The sequence below is a fragment of the Drosophila grimshawi genome, unplaced genomic scaffold (assembly GCF_018153295.1).
Source record: "Drosophila grimshawi isolate 15287-2541.00 unplaced genomic scaffold, ASM1815329v1 contig_44, whole genome shotgun sequence".
Lineage (NCBI taxonomy): Eukaryota > Metazoa > Arthropoda > Insecta > Diptera > Drosophilidae > Drosophila > Drosophila grimshawi.
This window is the reverse complement of record NW_025063240.1, coordinates 22,613,643-22,633,483: the sequence shown is the minus strand read 5'-3', so window position 1 is coordinate 22,633,483 and position 19,841 is coordinate 22,613,643. Positions and strand designations below refer to the sequence as shown.

At 41.5% G+C, this 19,841-nt stretch overlaps 2 protein-coding genes and 1 long non-coding RNA gene across 3 annotated transcripts in view; all 3 read right to left on the bottom strand.

Annotated features, from left to right (window-relative positions):
• Nucleotides 1–6,685, bottom strand: part of LOC6558161 — a 29,074-nt gene extending 22,389 nt beyond the window's left edge. The window contains exon 1 of the mRNA XM_001983204.2: nucleotides 6,234–6,685. The gene's annotated coding sequence lies outside the window, so the exon portion shown is untranslated. The remainder of the gene's footprint in view (nucleotides 1–6,233) is intronic.
• Nucleotides 6,686–8,579: 1,894 nt separating this feature from the next.
• LOC116805536 overlaps nucleotides 8,580–19,841 on the bottom strand; it is a 33,713-nt gene continuing 22,451 nt past the window's right edge. Inside the window, exons 3-4 of the long non-coding RNA XR_004365232.2 lie at nucleotides 8,783–8,919; nucleotides 8,580–8,712 (exon numbers count right to left, since the gene is read on the bottom strand). This is a non-coding gene — a long non-coding RNA (uncharacterized LOC116805536). The remainder of the gene's footprint in view (nucleotides 8,713–8,782; nucleotides 8,920–19,841) is intronic.
• Nucleotides 15,913–16,281, bottom strand: LOC6558062. The gene has a single exon (XM_001983205.2). The coding sequence runs from the start codon at nucleotides 16,279–16,281 to the stop codon at nucleotides 15,946–15,948; it is 336 nt and encodes a 111-aa protein (XP_001983241.1). The 3' UTR covers nucleotides 15,913–15,945.

Below are 19,841 nucleotides of genomic sequence, written 5' to 3'. Positions count from 1 at the left end.
TGCTTTGATTTGTTTCGTTACGTTTCATTACAACAATCTTTGTTGTTGTTGCGCTTTTTCTTGTCCCTAAGCCCTACAACTCTCCATCTCTCTCCCTCCCTCTCCCTCTCGCTGACTGCCTCTTGCTATCTGTCCATTCATTACAAGTGGCATTAGTTGCTGTTGGTGCTGCTGCTGCTGTTGGCAGGCCATCGAAAAATATCCATACAGGAAGAGCAAGAAAAAGCAGCAGCAAGTTGTGGTTTCGATTTGCTTGCCTTTGTCGCAAAAATTCTCAAGAGATTGCAGTAAATTTCATTTTGGCTTTCGCTTCAAAGCTGCCACAAAACAAAAGGCAACTTTTGCATGCAACATGCAGCAACAAAAATGTATAAAAAATTGCAATAGCAATCAGAAAATTGCAAACTGGCCCAACGGGCCGTTGTTGGGGTTTTGTGTCGCCTCGCATCGAGCACTTTTATTATTATGCCAAATATTTTGGCTACCTTCGGTCACACACATCCGGCACTCACTGAGAGCAACAACCACATTCGCAACAGCAACAACCACAACAGCAACAACAACAATGAGACGTCAGCTACACATTGATAGATTTTACTTGTGGACCACTTGGAAAGTATCTTTTACATTGGCATGCACACTGTGAAAAATTGAGAGTGACACACGATATTTTAGCGCAGCACTCAGCTGGCAGGCGTCGCATCCTTAATAGCAGTGCATTTGTCTTGTCCTGTCCGCTTTCATCGACATCTGTCGGTTGTAGCTGCTTCTTGTGGCTGCGCTGCCTTACATTGAGAAATTTAATTTATTTCCAAACTAAATCGATTGCAGAAACAGCAACAACACCACTATATATATATATATATATATGTGTGTATACAAGACTCGACTTGCCTTTCATTTATAGATTAACTTTGACTCTTGAACTAAATATTTCACTTTTAGTTGAACTATTTATGCCAAGAGTCAGAGTCAAATACTGCATGTGAAAGTGGAAAAACAGCTGTGAATTATTTTGTATTCAAGTGGCACCCTCCCAGTGCCCCTCTCAGCGCCTAATTGCAATCATTTTTGCATATGTTTACCATAAATTGCAGCTGAGTTGACTCTCGGCCTGACTTTGTCTCAAAAATGAGATTTGTTTTGTTTGCTTTTGTTTCTGTCTTAGATTAAGTGGCATCTTATGTCAAGATTTAATGCCATTTCCTTGCTTTCGCATCTAGCCAGGCTTTTGGGTTTTCTTTTTCTGTTTTTGACCAAATGTTTCGATGCCGAGTTGAATGTGACAGTGAAATGAATGTTTTATAAGGCAACATGACACGATTCGTTTGTGTAAAATGGAAAATGCGCATCAGGCATTTGTATGCATTAGTCGAGTGAAACGAACATTTTATGGCATTAAGTTGCCCCATCAGCAATAGCAACAGCAACAGTACCAACATGCCCAACTGTGGGTGGATGGGCTGTGGAATGGCTTTAACACAAATATGCATGTCGGCAGAGGCAAATTCTTGCATAGAATTTCACTTAAATGCAGAAAATGGCACAAGCATAAAACTGCAGCACGCAGAACAAGGATAAGTAGTAACAGCAGCAGCAGCAGCAGAGAGAAAGAGATAGAACCTAGAAATTGTGGCAAGCAGCAGCAGCAGGCAACAACAGTTCTCTGAGCGCTTAATGGTGGGGGGAGGGGGCAGCCAATCCAAAGTACGTCATGAAAATCAGGAAACAGGATATATTAAGTTTGAGGAATGGTCGCTGGGCACACCAACACATATACATATGCAAATGTTGTCGCAGCAATTGGACAACTAGCCCCAAAGCCAGCAACAGCAGCAGCAGCAACATAAAACAGTCGCAGCAGGAGCAGTAAAAACTGCCCCTTGGCCTGTCGCCTGCGACAGTTTTTATTGCAGCCCATAAAACAGGAGCAGCAGCAGCAACAATGGCAACAACAAGGATATGACAAAGTTTTGCATGCGCCTTGGATTTTTATATATAAATGTATTTTTAGTTTTTTTCTTTTTCCATTTCAATTGGTAACCACATTTTCTATTAGTGTAAATATGCAAAGTACATGAAGACATGAGGCTCCACTTCCGTTATGAGCGTAAGCGAGAAATAACCATAAAAATGTTGAATGCTGCTCAAATGTAAAATGCAAAGTATTACTTTGTTGCGGCCTCTGCAATCCATGCCTTTATAGTGGGTGAAGAAGGTGAAGGGAAATGATATTCGCATTAAGGCAATGGCTACTGCTGCTGCAGTTTCTACTTTAAAATAAACACTTAAAGATGTCTTATTTAGTATTTTGTGTGCGCCTCTCGCTTATATTTCATTCACACCTCATTTGAGGAGCGCGGAAATTTAAAGCGAATGTCATTAAATGTAAATGAAAATAGCAAACAGCAAACAGCAAACGGCAAACGGCGAGCAGCAGCAGCAAAAAATATAAAATAACAATTGGGTGCAGACAATAAATATTAGCAGCGTAATTTGCGCCCTACAAACCCCATTTGGGAATGGCCAACAAAGCGAAAAGCTTTTCGCTTTCAACTTTAAAAAGCCAAATGAAACACAGTATTTAATAAGCGAATTGTTTTGATCTGGTTCACATTTAAATAATATTTTCGCATTGGGCATTTTTGGAATGTTTAAAAAAATTGCTGTAGGCAGCCAAATATATTTTTGTAAATATCAAAATATATCAAAAAATCAAAATAAAAGAAGATCCCTCAATTTGTATTACAAAATCAATGTCATAAAGGAAAATGTAAATATTGAAAATTAAAAAAATTGATGGTAAGCCGCTAGTCAAACAATTTACACAACAAATAATCACAGCTTCAAAACAGAAGCTACCCCAGCCCCCTCCACCCACCTACCGCTCTCTTTTTATTTTCTGCAATTTCAATTTTCAGGCTTATTCAAATGAACTGTGGCAACCTGCCGTGTCCACTGCCACTGCCCCTCTTCAGTCACTGCCACAACATGGCTGCCTTTCAAAGACAAATATGAAATATTAATAATGCTCAGCAGCGCGGGGAATGGTTGGACGTGGAAACCAGCTAGGACATTAAAAATGATGGTGTTTGCTTTGGCGAGCTCGTGGCACAGAAAAATGCAAATTTTGTCGGCCTTTAATGCCTTTCACTTTGATTCGAAGCGCCAAACACGACCAAGCGAGGCGAATGCAACACGTGCGCTATAAATCAACTTGTTTACTGTTGTGGCACGCAAAGTTAGCTCTAAGCAGCGCCAGCGAGCGACCCGCGCACCCAATTCAAAAATCAAATCAAAAATAGTTTGAAAAGTTCCAAGTGCTTAACTCTTGGCCAAGGCACTCACCCACACACACACCTACACACCCAACCAACAACAAGGCGACAGACAATTGCAGAATTGTGGCACTGCCAAACTCGGGCTGGTTAACGCGAACAACGCCAACGCCAACAACACCAATGCCAAGGCAGCCAAAGCAACGCGAAGGAGCAACTTTAGTAATTGTCTAGCCCAGACACGTGGGCACCCCCTTCATGACCATTCGATGGATGGGAGGGAGCGGAGAGAGGGATTGGAGTAGAGGTATCAGCTTCATGGCAACGTATCGCATCAAATGGAGTGGCTGGCATGTTGCCGGTAATGAGCAGCCATAATCATTATCGTCGCCATTGTGGCCTCGTGTGTTGAATGCGTTTGTTGCATTGTCTTCTGTTGCTCGGACTGAAATAGCAGAGCATTAGATATGCCAGCCAAGGCACACAGACACACAAAGCAATAACACTATGCAACACAAAACAGGAACTCGAACCATCAAGTGAAAACATAACAAAAATTACAGAATTGAAATCTGTAAAAAGAGCGTAATAAAAGCGAGAGAAAAGCTAGTAAAACTGAAAGCTTGGCTTCCGAAACTGATTGCATCAGAATTTCCTTTATTATTATCGCGATTGCCCAAGGGTTTCCTTTATTACTATACCGAATTCCTGAGGAGATCCTTTGTCATTATACCAATCGCCCAAGGAGTGCCTTTATTGTTATATCGATAGTTCATTTATTATACCAATTTCTTAGGGAGCTCCATTATATTTATACTGATTTTTTAAGGAGTTTTTATTTTATTATTATACCGATAGCCTAAGGAGCTCCTTTTCTATTATACCGAATATCTAAGGAGTTCTTTTATTATTATATCGATTTTCTACGGAGTTCTTTAATTAGTATACCGACTTTCTACGGAATTCCCTGATCATTTTATTGATTTCCTAAGGAGTTTCTTTGTCATGATATAAATAGCTTAAAGAATTCCTTTCTACGACGAACCATCTTAGAATTCAATTGGACTTTAAACTGCAACTGCAAGAGGCATCTTCAATTGCCAATTAATGCTCCCACTATCGACATAGGCATCTTGTTAAGTCAATAATTGAATAATAAATGAATTCTTGTAGCAGAGTGTAAACGGTGACAATCGCGATCTCAATTGCATGGCTCAAGTTTTTCTGTTTTTCTGCTGTGTTTGACGTCGTTTGCTGCAGTCAAAATTTAATTGAATGAAAACTTTTTGTGTCGTCTGTTAATTTGCTTTGAATGAAGTTGAACATGTGTGACGCCGCCGACTCGCTGCAGGCATTTGGCCACACACACACGCAACCACACACACACACACACAACAATACACACACGTTCGACATGCATATGTAAGTACATAGTTTGGAGTTATCGCTCTGTGGGTTTGCCATTTGCGGGTACAAATGTCAACTTGACTTTAGCCACGTGCCTGCTCGAAGGGTGTGTGTGTGTGTGTGTGTGCGTGTTGGCAAGGGGAGTAGGTGTATGTCAAAGGCTCTGGCTGTGGATTTAGCTTGGCCCTGCGCTTGATTATAGTGTTAACCTGCTGAACTTGCAGCCAGGTGCGCCAATGTCAGCTTCCATTCCAATGTCGCTATTTCAATTGCCCGAATGTGTCTGAAAATGAGATAGTTGTGTGTGTGTGTGTGTATGAGTGTTTGAGTGTTTGTGTGTGGGTGTTTCAATTGTTTGCTCAACTATTTCATAGTTGTTAGAGAAATTTGTTTAATGCATGAAGTGGCGGTTACTTGGCGTATACGTAATGTGTGAAGAGCTCTGCTCTGGCTGCTGCTGGTGCTGTTGCTGCTGATGAGCAATTAACAAACAATTGCAACGTTTGTAGTCAAAAAACAAACAGAGTGCAGCAACGATAGACGAAATGCGGACAAGAGCCAAAGAATGACACTCAGCGAAAGCAATTGAAAAAAGGGCAAGCGAAAGTTGCTTGGCTAAGTAAAACAGTTTGACAAGCTGAGAGAAAGGTTGAGTTAATGTTGCTATTATTAAGGATGTAAATGTGTATTTAAATTGGGTTTGAGCTTTAATTATATAGATAGCTAATCTCAGCGTAAAATAATTAATGTGTGTAGAATTATGAAGTATTCAAATGTGTATTAAAATTGGGGTTCAACATTAATTAGATAGATAGGTAAACTAAGCGGTAGACATTTATTGTTGGCTAGAAGTATTAAATATTTAAATGTGTATTAAAATTGGGCTTCAAGATAAGTTAGTTAGATAGGCAATATAAGCGAAAACAGTTAATGTGCATTCGAATTAATAAATATATAAATGTGTATTAAAATTTGAGTTGAACTTTAATTATGTATACAGCTTCTTTATGCATAAGATAGTTAAATTTGGATTGAATTATTTAATATTTCAATCTGAATTTGAAATTAAAGACAGCTAATGTTTTAAAAATTCGGAATTATTCAAATGTGTACTATAATTGTTATAGTTCACGTTAAGTTAGATGGACATCGAATTACAACCTACGACATTTAATGTTCGTTACAATTGAGAATTAACTGAATAATTATAGAATTATTATTAAACTAATCTCAAGTTAGACAGACATCTAATCTAAGCCTTAAGATTTTTAATATACCCAGATTTGTGAAGAGAGCACATGGTAAAAAACTGCTCACATTGCATTCTTTTCGAGGCAGCGCGCGAATTTTTGCTCATAATTAAAAGCTAACAAAAGGCAAAAGTTGCCGCATCGCACCAAACAGAAATGCAGAAACTAGTGGCAGGCACTTAGGTGCAGGGGCAGGGGCAGGGGCAGGGTCATGGAGCTACAGGATAGGCGTTGGAAGCAAAGGGCTGGTTAGTTGCAAGAGCAGTTTGGTTTTGGCTGCTGTTGATTCTGTACTTACCCGCTGTTAAAGCGCTGACAGCAACTGCAGTGACATGCGGTGATGTTGCTGCTGTTGTTCCTGATGCTGTTACTGCTTCTGCTGTTTCTGGTTTTGTTGCTGCTGTTGACCCAGCAGGGTTCGGACTCGACGCCGACAATAATAATTTGGAGCCAGCAGCAGTCGTTGAGTTTGGCAAAATTTCAGATACTTGGTCAGCATCAGTCTGGTTGCTATTGCTGCTACAACTATTGTCAAATATTTGATGCACAGGCGGCTGCACATCTTCATAATGCAAACTATCTGGCGTAATATGCGTGGAGAGCAACGTTGTTTTGCTGGTAGTTGTTGCTGCTGTTGCTGTTGGCTCAGCGGAAGCAGACAAGTTATGCTCATCATCAACGTCAGATTCAAACGATGACAATGTCAGTTGTTGTTGTTGCTCAGTTGTTGTTGTTTGTTCTTGCTGCTGTTGCAGTGCGACTGCTGCTGCTGCTGCTATCTCCTGTTGTGCGGCTGCGTTGCGCTTGCGATTATAGTACTCATAGTTTGCTGGCTTTGCTGCTGGCATCGTTGTCTCATCAGCAGGAGCAACAGCAGCAGCAACAACATCATTTTCGCTGTCATCGGTTGCTGCTGCTGCTGTTGTTGTTGTTGCTGCTGTGACTATGATTTTATCCTCGACCATAAATTGCACTTTTTTGCGCGCACTCGTCGCCGATGTGGGCGTAGGCGTGGAAGATGTTATTGCTGCTGCTGCTGCTGTCGCCGGTGTTGTCGGCGTGGGTATATAAAACTGTGACTTGCCAGACGGCGTTGCAGGCCCCGTGGCATTATCTGACGCTAGCAAAGGGGCTGCTAGCTCCAGTGTTGTAGGTCGTTTCAGTATCGACTTGATGCCGGGCGAGGTTGGTGTAACTGTCAAGACTGTAAATGCATCGGCTGCGTCATTCGACTGCAGCTCAACAAAAGGGGCAGCAGCAACAGCAGTGGTTGCTGCTGCTGGAGTTTTACTAATATCCAAACTCAACAGCTCCTCGGGCTTTTTGATGCGTGGCGGTCGCCTTGGATTGCTAGCTGCAGTTGCTGGCGATGTTGCTGCTGTTGCAATTGGCAACGTTGTTGTTTTTATTGTCGCCTCAGCAGCACCAGCAGTTGCAATGATTATACGCTCGTAGCTATCGCTCACATCGCCTGCATCCTGTTCGCCCAGACTAATGCGTTGTCCAGCAATATTGCTGTAGAACTTGCCCTTCTTCTGCTGCTGTAGCTGCTGCTGTGGCTGCTGCTGTTTCTGCTGTGGTTGCTGCTGCTGCTGCTGGGGCTGCTGCTCCAAATGTGGCACATCCTCCTCCTCGTGCAGTTGCGCATCGGCCACATCAAAATCATCACTAGCTGGCAAGCATTTAGCATTGGTTGTCTTCTTGGTCTGGCAATTGACTGAGATCAGATCGTAGGGATTGACGTTGCAGCGTAAGATGGAGCGACGCGAGCTGCGATTGCTGATTAAACCACTGCTCTGCAGCAGCGACTCATTGTCCTCCATTAGCCAGCAGTCCTGGACATTCTGCACAGGCGTCTTAATCACTGGCAGCGATGCACGCGTCCTTGTCCTGCCCCGTTGCATCGAACTGCTCCAGCTGGCTTTGACAGTAGTTGCTGTCGTCGCTGCTGCTGCTGCACGTGACTTGCTGTCCTTGGTAGCAGTTGGTGGCTCCGCGCTGACAACTGGCTCTGGCGAAAGGAGACGCGTGCGTCGCATCAGGTCATAGGGATCCTTTTGTGGATCCAGTATGGTGGGACGTGACTTCTTTGTTGCGCTCACCACACGCATCGTTGCCGCCAAAGGTCGACGGTTGTGCGGCGAAGCTGATGCCGCGGCTGCAACTGTTGGCAATCGCACAGTGCCACCGATGTTGGCCAGAGGCAGGCGCGAACCTTTGCATTTCTTACATACGCTCGCCTTCTTCACGTCACGTTTCGTGCCGTTCAAATACTCTGCACACGAACAGATCACAACGGCCAGTGTGGTGGCTGTGCCCGGTTCGCCATCTGTGGCAAAAATGGCTGCCGCATGTGGATGTCCGTGGCCGTAGTAGGAGGAGTGCGGGCGTGACGGTATGCCACGCACAGTGCCATAGATCCAGGGCTCCGCATACTTCATCGAGCGCGACAAGGCGGTGGGCAGAAACTCATAGCCAGGCGGTGGTGCGGCTGGTGGCGGTGGCAGTTGATAGCCCAAATGTTGCACTAGATGATGATGGGCAAGATGTTGCTGCTGGTATTGATGTTGCTGCTGTTGATGACTTTGCTGTTGCTGCTGGTGTTGTTGTTGATGGTGTTGCTGCTGCTGCTGCATATGCAGCGCCTGTTGCAGCTGTTGCATTTGCATCGTCTGCATGCTGCCGGCAGTAGTTAGAGATGAGTTCTTATTATCGCTGCTAATTTTGAGCCGCTGACTCCAGGTTTTCTTTGATTTGTCATACATCGGCGTGGTAAGCTGGGGCAGAGAGGAAAGTTGCTTAAGTTAGTTGCAAAAAGTTTTAACTTAAGCAGATAGAGAGACTCACCTTTCATTAGTTGATGTTACTGCTTTTGTGGCTGTTGCTGTTGCTGCTATGCTCATAATCCCCAATTTGAATTAATGGCCTTGATATAGTTTGTCGCTCGGTGCTGGCCAGTCATCAACTGTTGCCTGTCAGCCTGCCTGCAAAAGATATGACAGAAAATTATTAAAGCGCAACGTCCAGCGGGAAATCCGTTTACAAAAGTTTTCATATTGAAAAAGTTTAAAATGCGATTATATGTGACCTTAAATGAAAGGCTGAGGATGCGGCTGGGGTTAAGCAGAGCGGCAAAATAATACAAAAATGAAAAAGGGTGTCGTCTCTGGCAGCAGCTGCAGTAATATTTTGAGTAATTTAATGAGACAAGCCGGCTGCTTAGCTGCTGACAAATAGCTCAGATTACACAATGCCCACGAGCTACATATATATATATATATATATTATTAAAGGGTTGTTCCACAAAGACACTTCGCTTATAAATAAACAAAACAAACCGAGTCAATATCAGCCAACTCCAACAGCTTGTATTATTTTTATTTTTTCTTTTTTGGAATCTATGCCAAAAATATTAATTGCAGCCTTGTTGCTGCTGGAACCCAATCAAGGTTACAACTCAATTTGTGCCCCCTAACTAGACACAAGAAGTGCCGAACAAATCCTAAGTAATTTTGTACAATTTTCACAGCCGAAGAAAATACAAAAAATAATAAAAGTGTTACAAAAAATGCGAAATCAAATAAACCAGTCAAAAGAATATAAACCATGCTCAGCTTCCCTATCACCCACGCTTGTGAAAGTTCTTTTTGAAGCGGTTTTCACTGACAGACTAGAGAGTGAGAGAGAGAGAGAGAGAGAGAGGGGGAGTGAGTGGGACGGATGACTGGCGCGTGGGAAATGGAGGATTGTTGGCGAGCACTTGGTCAATGCTCCTACGCGCATTCACTATTTTTGTGGCTGTTGTTGCTCAACTTTGTTTTCATTTTCGCGAGTGAATTTTTGTCGTCATCGTGACCACTTTTCACAATCAACTGACTGCCCACAAAATCTTTGCAAGCGGCTTACAGTTGAGTTCTAGCATCACTCTCTTGCAAGCGCCACAATATCAAATCAAGTTGGTCTCTGCTCTGTTCAGCTCAGCTCCTTCTGGGCAACGGAACAGGCCGCTCTCAACGCTTGCGGATATTAATCAAAATGTTCTCTGAACGCAACCTCGATAGCGTCCTCGTCTCCATCTTCAACTCTATCTGCGTCTCCATCTTGAACTCGCATCTCCGGCAGCTACTTGAACTGGCAGCTATGTTAGTGTTGCTGTGTTGTCCAGACGTTGGCATACTTTGGCTTAGTTACCGCTACAATTGTTGTTGTTGCTGTGGCTGTTGCTGTTGCTGCTGTTGCTGCTGCTGCTGTTGTTGCTGCTAAAGTTGTTCTTTTTCTTGAGGTGCTCGGCCAAAACACGTAGCCTGCGCGTTGAAAAATGTTGATAAATGTTGACAATTTTTCCGGCAACCACTCGTGATAAATCTAATTTTTCTCTTTTGCTCGCTGTCCACATTGCGTTAGCACCCACGGCATTGTTGTCAGTTAACAGTTGTTGTTGTTGCTGTTGTGACTGTTGCTCTGTTGCAGTTTTGATTACATAGCAGCATGCTCCTTGTTGCTGTTGCCAAGTTTTTGCTCTTGCTGTTGCTGTTGCCGCTGCTGTCGCTGTTGCCGTTGTGTAGGTGTGAAGTAAAATTAAAAACGTGTCATTTTTTGCTTTATCGCGTGACGCCCATTTGGGGAAAATAAAAAAAAACATAAACAAAATGTTGCCATGACCCAGCGCCAACAACAAGCGAGCAAAATGTTTTGAGTGAAATTTGAGCCACTTTGTTTGATGCAGGCCATAGTCGGTTATTGTGGTTGCAGCCAAGCAGCAATGCTGCTTCTAAGGTTGAAGGTATAACAACCAGCACAACAAACACAACAATGTGCCATGGAATTTGTTCAGGCATCCTAAAACTGATCTAACTGAGTGAATGAATGAAGCACTCGAGTAAGCCAGCAGTAAGCAGCAGCAAAGCATGCTGATGAAATGGACTGTAATTACGATAATTGGGCTTGGCGGCCCACATTCAGCATTATTCGGTTGATGTCTGCCCACTAATTGCATTTAATCTTGTTCAATTAGTTACCTATACTAATACCTATACTAATCGCTTTCTATATAACTGTAAGCACGTATTTGCATAACGTATAAATTTTCATTTAAGCGGATTTCAACAAAGACACTCAGTCCGTAATTAAGCGCTTTGATTGTCTTGCTGGCTGGGCTTAAGTCGTTTTTCTTTCACTTCAGTTTGGCACACGGAGCATCATAATTTTTCACGCTCAATTGGCTCAGAGAGAGACAGCGAGAGGGTGGGAGAGAAAGAGAGGGAGTTGCCCATTTCCTTTTGGACAACGACTCCTTTTACAATTTGTTTTTTTTTTTTGGCTTATTTCGCGCTGCATTTGTGCCAAATGCAATTTGTCATTATAAATTTACGTCAGTTTGAGCAAAGGCAACGGCAAAGGCAAAGCAAAGCCAGTCCCAAAGCAAATGAACGAAGAAGAAGCAAAACTTTTTGGCCGCGCTGTGTAAAAAGTACAACTGCATTTTTCAATATATTTTCAGCGTGACTCTTTGGACAAAAGTTTTGCTTAACTTGCTGTTGTTTTCTTTTCTTTTTTTTAGTATGGTGGCAACCACCCACAAAACTTGGCCGCAGATTGATGGTCTTATAAAAAAGTAGTTAACGCAATGCCAAAGTGGCTAAACCGACAAGCTGAGCCAAGAGTTGTCGCTAATTAAGTGACTGTCGGTTAAAGTTTAATATAAATGCAACGAATCATTTGTCAATTATCAACAGTTGAGATATTTAAAATGCAATTAGAACACACATACAAAATATGTGCACAGCACAGATGCAGCTAACCAGACTTTAGTGAAGGATGAAGCTGAAGTTGAATCTGTTTCTGTGGCTGTGCATCATACAATAAGCGGCTTAAAAAACCAGTAATAAGAAACTAATGAGTTAACAACTCACAGCTGGAGGAAGGAGCTGAGGAGTTGGAGGAGCTGCTGTTGACTCAGAGATCAAGGCAAACCAATGTGCAGCTTTGCCAACTAAATGCACATCAAGTATACGCGCTGTGTGCGCTGTAAAATTAACAATTTCATTTAGCTACTTGAGCGAGAGATAGAGAGAGAGGAAGAAAGAGGGAGAGGGAGAGGGAGGGGGAGAGACCATCTGAGTTTATTCAACAAGAAACATTGAGCGTTAAGCATCAGCGATGCAGAGACGACATAATCACCGCTTTGGAGCGCCCAATCCGCGCAAGCAGCAAGCAGCTAAGTACGGCTCAGGTTAAGTAAGCAGGGCGAAAGGGAAGAACATGAGGGAGGAGGCTAACTGCCTGAGTGAAGGGGAGCTACACTCAAAAAAATATAGCCATAAAATCAATAAAGATTTTCTTCTTTTTGGAATCTAAATAAAAGAAAAAGTTCTTCTAAAAGTCAGAAAGACCTGTTTTAAATATATAGTGATTTTCAAATATTTAGCTTTTAATATTCGAATGTTATTAGAGATGAAAAAACACACCGAAAAATAATGAACATCTTTCTCCCCTGAAATTAATAAAGCAAAAATCCTGGTTTTTAGAAATCTGCCTTCTGAACAAGAAGGTAAGTTAGCCATGTCGTTTCTTTTTCTGAGTGTAGTAGCATGTAATATTCTATGTGTGTAGCGTTAAGTGAAAATGTGCAGCAGCTGCTTAAAGTGGCACAACTGACGTATGCAGCATTGAAGCGGGTTGCCTGCCAAGCCATACACCACACACCAGAGATAGAGATGAAGATGGAGTGGCAACAACAACAACAACAATTACGACAACAGCAACAACCAACAGACTGACAGCAGGGAATCCGCTTTATTTATATTGAAATTAATTTATTGAAAATTCTAATGAGTTTCACTCTCTATTATTATTTATTTTTTGGTCAGCTGACAGACTCGGTTGGCCATCAAGTTGGGCCAAATGCTTGTCCACAAAACAGCCAACAGATTTATGGTTAGACATATTAATTTATAACAAAATTGTAAGCTAAATTTCGAGCAGGCGGCAAAGATTTATCTGCAAACAGTGGCAAGAATATGTATATATGTTTATATATGCACGTACAAACTAATTGAATCTGCTGCTTTGTGAAATGTTAACAAGTTTTGCGGGTGGCTTTGCTCGTAGGCATGCGAAACTTTGAAAGCACAACACACATTAAAGTGCAGTGACAAATGCAGCAACAAAATGAACAACAACAACAGCATCAACAGATATTAAATTTTTTCTAACTAACCAGGAAAGAGCAGCAAAAGCAGCGACAACTTTGCTAAACTAATTAAAATGCATATTCTGGCTGCACATAAATGTGAAAAGTTTCGCTATATAGTCTTCTCGTTGTGTACCTGGTGCAAAATGAACGGATGCTTTAAGCAAATATAAATGGCAGTCTCAGTCTCAGTTTAAGCCAGCTGCAGATCCCCAACCAGACAGAGACACGTTGATGACAGTTTCGGTTGAGCTTACTCTGCAATTTGTATAACATGCTGGGCAGTTGGCTGGGCTGTGTTGGCCAGGCCAGAAGAAGATAGAAGACAGCAGACACAAGCTCAACTTCAACACCACACCCTGGGCATTTGTTAAAGCAAAACTTTTTGTAAACTCATTAGAGCAGTCGGCCAAGCATCCAAACAGTGCAGAGACAAGGGGCGAAGGGCAGTTCGCAAGTTTTGTGAAAGAAAACAGGCAGCAACGGTAGCAACAACAGCCTGAGAGAGAGAGAGAGAGAGAGCGAGTGAGAGAGAGAGGAGGACCCGCTGGGCAGCTGACAAACAAAAGGCTGTGCGCCCGGCCAAGACAAACAAGGCAAGTTCTCCTTATGCTGGGCACAACGGCTTACTGTCGCTTTTCATGCGGCTAAACATGCCCGGCGGTGCAGTTGAAATTTTATTTATTGCATTAACTTGAAACCGCTCGGTAAATGTGGGCGGCAGTTGCTTGCTGCCCATAATAAACTTAATGAAAATGATGCTCATAATGAAGCTCACTAATCGACTCCCTGCTCTCTGACTGGCAAGACGCAGCTGCTTCAAGTTTACGAGCTGAGTTGCAAAACTATTTAGTGGTAACAACTAAATGTCATATATACTATAAAATATACACTATCTATACTACTATGCACTAACTGCACGACTGTAAACTATATAAAAGAGATTTCTTACACTTGGAAAAACCCTTGGCACAAAACTTTATGTTTTGCATGATAATTGACAGCAGGAAGTTTGAGCGATTAAGCTTAATGTGTGTGTGTAGTTGCATATATAAATATATATTGTAGAAATTAACATAAGTTCTGCATTGCCGATGGCAGACACACACTCACACACACACAGGCAGACGGAGAGACGGAATGATGTGTGTGTGAAATTGATTGAGTGGAAAATTTAATGTATGCAACATTTTTCATAGCATACTTTTGAGTGTTTGGCAAATTGCAACGCACAATAATTGCAGACATATTTGTTGTGGCTATCGGTGTGTGTGTGCGTGTGTGTTGGTATTTAATTGTCAAGATATACATACAAGCACTCACTCTCACTCTCTAACACGGGCAGGGCAGCTTTCAGTTATTGTTTAAACTTTGTGTTGCTGGCAATTTTAATAATAAAATTGACTTACTGCTACGCATTTAATTATTATGCCTGCAGTTATTTACACACTAGGTGTATGTATGTTGATGTGTACTTTTTTAAATATTGTTTGAGCGCAAATAATTATGTTGGCGTTAAGTTGAGCATAAAACACTTTGCCAAAATTATATGCAATTTAATTGCAGCCAATATGCATACAACTTAACGTATCAAAGTCGATATAGCCACGTTCGTCTGGCTGCCTGTCATTTTATTTGCCAACTAGTCTTTAAATGTTACAGCTATCTTACTCTTGCTGCAGCAACTGCTGCATGGAATAATAATATATTATGTGACTGCCATGGGAGCTTTTGCTGAAAAATAAAATCTCATCTTCATGTGCCATAACTTTTGTCGTAACTTGGCTTGGCTGGGCCTCAACATGAATCCCAAGTTTCAATTTTAAAACGTGAAACTCATATAAATAGAATTTCTCAAAAATAGGATACGCATATGGGTCTGAACTTCTTAATGCCATAAATCTCTCAACTATCAAAGCTCTGATCGTAGCTTTCGTTATAAGACTTCTTATCCCTAACTTGGTTAGATCTGATCCGACTTTCAAGAAGATGTGATTTGGCCTATCGAACCAAGCCACATTTACATTTGAAAACGAGATGATGGCTCAGATAAAAATACTTGTTCAAACCCAATTTTACTTATCCATATTGTTACTCTCTTGTGAATTTACATGCGTATAAATGTTAATACAAATACATGTGGCACGCCCGCTCTAAGTGGGTTGCATTTTTTATAAAAATGAAAATTGCGACAGCAAACCATTTGCAATCGATGCAAAAGTTCAAAGCACACAAATTGTGCATAAATTAAGTGGCACAAAGTGCTTTCTCTGCGTGGACTGTGGTGCTGAGGAGGGTGAGGCGGGGCAGATCGGGGCAGGACGGGGCAGGACGAAGAAGGACGACTTGACATTTCTTGGCAGTTGTGCGACTTTCATTTGACACATGTCAAAATGTTAGAGAACTCAATTAGTCGCCACCGCAAATGTCTGTCAAACTGTGGCCATAGTTTGAGGTTGCATTTGCTGAGTGCGTGTTTGAGTAAGAGTTTTGAGTTTGAATGAGTGTTTTTGAATGGCGGCCAGTTTGATGCCCAGTTTATTTAGGCAGAATATATGTAAATTATTTATGGATTTTGATATGCATATATATTTATTTAAGTTGTACTGTTGAACAAGTCTTTAAGTTCAATTTAAAACAAGCAACAGTTTTTGACTTACAATAATTAATTTAAACTAATTATGAATCTATTTCTTAAAATGTGCCCGCCACTAAACACTAATCGATGATGATGCCCCAAAAGAACGTTGTAAGCTATGCTCAGGTCATAGCCTAAACGGTGGGCTGCTGCTCCTTGCTGAATCCTTGACTCCCCCACTTATAATTCAGTGCTCTCCATGTGCGGATTGGCATTGCGAATGCCCAGATTTTGTAGTTTGCGAAGGCGATGAATTTGGTAGCGCAACTTGTGCTTGAACACAATCTGATTGTTGACCGTCTTCAGTTCGTCGAGGCTGCAACCCTTCAGATTGCGGACTGTTTTGGCCAACAGGGTTTCGGTGATGAAATACTTGGCTTTCGAGAGTCGCATATATTCTACATTGCGACGAGCCAACTGCTCGCGATACAAATACAGATGATAGCCAACATTAGGTGGCTGCTGTTGCTGCTGCTCCGAGTCGGTTTCATTGACAAGCTTTTGATAGCGTGGCATGTTGTAGTTGCAGTGACAGTTGAAGGTGCAGCTGTTGTAGGATTTTATTGCTGTTGATTGGGATTTGCGATATGTGTTTCCAAGATCGTGCCACAATTTAGCTTCTGCTGCTGCTCCTGCTACTGCTGCTGTAGTTGTTGCTGCTGCTGTGTTTGCATTCGGTTTGATGGTCAACACAGCGCTGGCTTGGCTTTTTATACAGAGAGCGGGTTATTTGCCACCCACTACCTGCCACTGCTTGCCACCCGACTGACTGCCTGTTGAGTCCTCTTTATTTTTAGGTCATTGCAACAAGCATGGTCTGTGGCGTGGTCTACCAACCAATATTGTTCTACCTGTTCGGCTGCTGCAATTTTGACTTATGAGAGCCGCCGCAATAAAAAACAATTCATTCTTAATCTGCTTGCCGGTCATAAAGTTTTCGTATTTGCAAACATTTTCATTCTTAATCCGATCACTAATCCGTTCAGGCCATCGGCAACAACTGCAAAAAATCGCGTCTGACCTATAAAAAGATTAGACGCATCAGCATCATCAGCAGCAGCTTCAGCAACGTGCAAGTATTTTCCCAAGCAGCTGACAAGCAACTGCATGATGATGTCCTGGCTGCCCACAAAAGGGTAACTAAAGGCTGCCAAGGATTAGTTGCCGAGCAGCTGCTGCAACGTCAGTTTTTCATTAATGATCAGCCTGCCAAAAGCTGAGGCGAACTGTGCAAACTATGCCACATGAAAATGTTGAATAAATTCAATTCCTTAAGATATCATTTCTTTTTGTTATTCAGGCAGCTTCTTGGCTTATGGCCTAAGCTTTGTAATCCAGCCCGATTTATGTCTTTTCTCAATTTCTATGCAGGAGTTAAAACAGTTTTCAGTTTTAAATCACAAGATAAACTTTTTTCAAACTGCAGCAGCAGCACAGCAGCAGTGGCAGAGTTGAACGAAAAGTGTCGCTGATATTTCCAACGGAAAGTTTTCATTTCCATGCCAATTTTTTCTCGCCTATTTTCGCTCTTTTACATAAACAATCATGTCAATTTCCAGATCAAATAAGACAAAGTTCAAGCCACTTTTTTCCCACACAAGTGAGCAAGAAAGTGCAGGGGGAGTGGAGGGGGGGGGGGGGCTGTGGGGGCTGGACACAGAAAAAGAAGAAAGTGATGAACCTCTCTTTGCAAAAATTATGGCAAACTTTTGCTTTTTAAATCTAACGAAACGAAGCGAAACGAAACGAGCCGGCCAACTTTTCATAACTTGAATGTTGAAATAAGCAATTTTCGCGTTCAACTACACACAGAAACACATACACACCCATACACACACACACACACACAGACAGAGACACCCTTGTGTCTGCCTTGTCTGAGACTGTGAAGGGCATAAAGATTGAAAAGTAATTGCATTGAAGGCAGCTCGTAGTTAAAAATTTATAGACATAGTATATTGAAGCAGAAGCATCTGCAGGCAGCAGTAAAAAATATGATATTGCTGCTGCACTGCTGCTAAAAATGATTGAAAATGCAATTGACCCGCATTTCTTTGCTACCTCTCACCCTTTGCTCCCTTCCCCTAACGTGCTGGTAATTGCAGTAGATATAAAAAGGAGAAATAAAAGCAACGTTTGCTTTCAAATAAAAGTAAATGAAATTTGTGCAAATTTGAAATGAAATCAGCTCTTTAGCCCATTGCTTCAAATACTCATTTGTTCATTGCTGCCATACTTTTCCATTTCTCATTTCCCATTCACATCTCCCATTAGCATTAATAATGATTAGCGGTTTTTTTTGGCTTAGCCACGTGAGTTGAATAGCATTTAATTTTGCTTTTCCTGATGCACATCTCAATTGCTAATTTTTTACTATATGCAATTTGTTCAAATCTTTGCGCTGTTTTGGTCATCGTTTGTTGCAGTTGCAAGGAATTTCCCCCTCATCGACAGCATAATAATATTTGTGTTAATTTAACACACTCTCTCCATGCCACGTCCACACAATATACACACACAAGGGTATAAATATGATGGCAAACATTCCAGAAGAGCAGCAGCTGATATTCTTGGCTTTGCCTTTTGGACCCATTTAATGGCTTTATTTCAAAGCAAATTATTTGCATTTTAAACACACTTTTATATGGAGGTGTGTGTATGTGTGTGTGCCTGAGAGAGCTTTGTCAAATGAAATTAAAACATTCCGAGCTTAATTTGTTGGCTGGTGGAAGAGTGTGGTTTAAAAAGAAGTTAACACAATAAGCTTTGCTGGGCTTCCCGCAAGTAATTATAGCTTAGGGAATTCTATATTTTGGGAAAAACTGAATTTTATTTCTTTGATTTAAAGTTTAATTGTGATCGTTTCTGCTCATAGTCCATAACTCTTACGGCAGAACTAATTGATATATGTCTATATCTGCATTCACTCCCTGCTCGGCTGTTATTCTCGATTAGTCTTTGAGTGCTGACCATCATAATGGAGAACAATCTGGGAGCAGAGAACATCGTGGCAAACTTATCGCATAATCAAAATGCCGTAAATCATGAAATTTGATATGCGGCGTTCATTTGACAGCCCCGTTCGACGTTAATTGCCCATTGTAAAGATGGAATTGGGGGGCGGTGAATAAAATCAAAAGGCAATTAAAGTGCCATTCGATGGCTGGCAAAGCCACTATAAAATGCAGGCGGCATTCGAAAATTGCAGCTGGCAAAGGCGACAATTGCGACGGGCAAAAAGGAAACCAGCGACTTGGATTGCTCCTCTTGAACGGAAGTGAAAGTAGCAGCGGGGATTACCAAAGGTGGGATGCGGCTGGTGTTGATGTTGAGGGGATAGCAATTAATTAAGGCAAACCTCAGCGAAGTTGAAAAAGTATGCAACACACGAACCGCAAAGGCAATGAAATATTGCAATCAGCAAAAGAATGAAAAGCCACCAAATGCACAGAAGAAGAAGCTCTCTAAAAAGCAGCAGTAACAGCAACACCAGCTACAACAGTACCACCAACAGCAGCAACAACCAGCCAGCAGCAGCCAAGTACTAAGGAGCCAGAAGCTGCCTGGCTGCCTGGTTGCTCGGTTGGCGGCACCCGCTTGCCAAAATTAGTTTCTGTGTCAAAAGTTTGAAATGAGCAAGCGCCCAGGCCAAGCTTCACTCAGAGAAACAAAAGACAAATTTTGTCTGGCTAAAAACTGGGGGTGTTCTTTTCTTTCCATACTACATCTTTCTAAAATTTAGAACAGATTTGTTGTAAAAATATAGGTTTTGCGTTTCCAGACTTTAGAAATATTTTCTATAATAAGAAAACATATTTCTCGAAAGAAAAAAGTTTTTATAACTTACTTTTTGTTTCCTGGATGATTTTTATTTGGAAGCGTTTAGCTTTTTATTGTTTATTTTACTATATATATGTGTTTTAAATTGTCACAAATACAACCAAGATTTTTAAATACATTTTTTTCTAAAAAAAGTGAATTTCTACTTTTAAAAATATTTTCTATTCATTAGAAATAATTTATTTCTGAAAACTAGAAAATAAACCTTTCTATCTTTTCTAGTTTTCCTACAATAA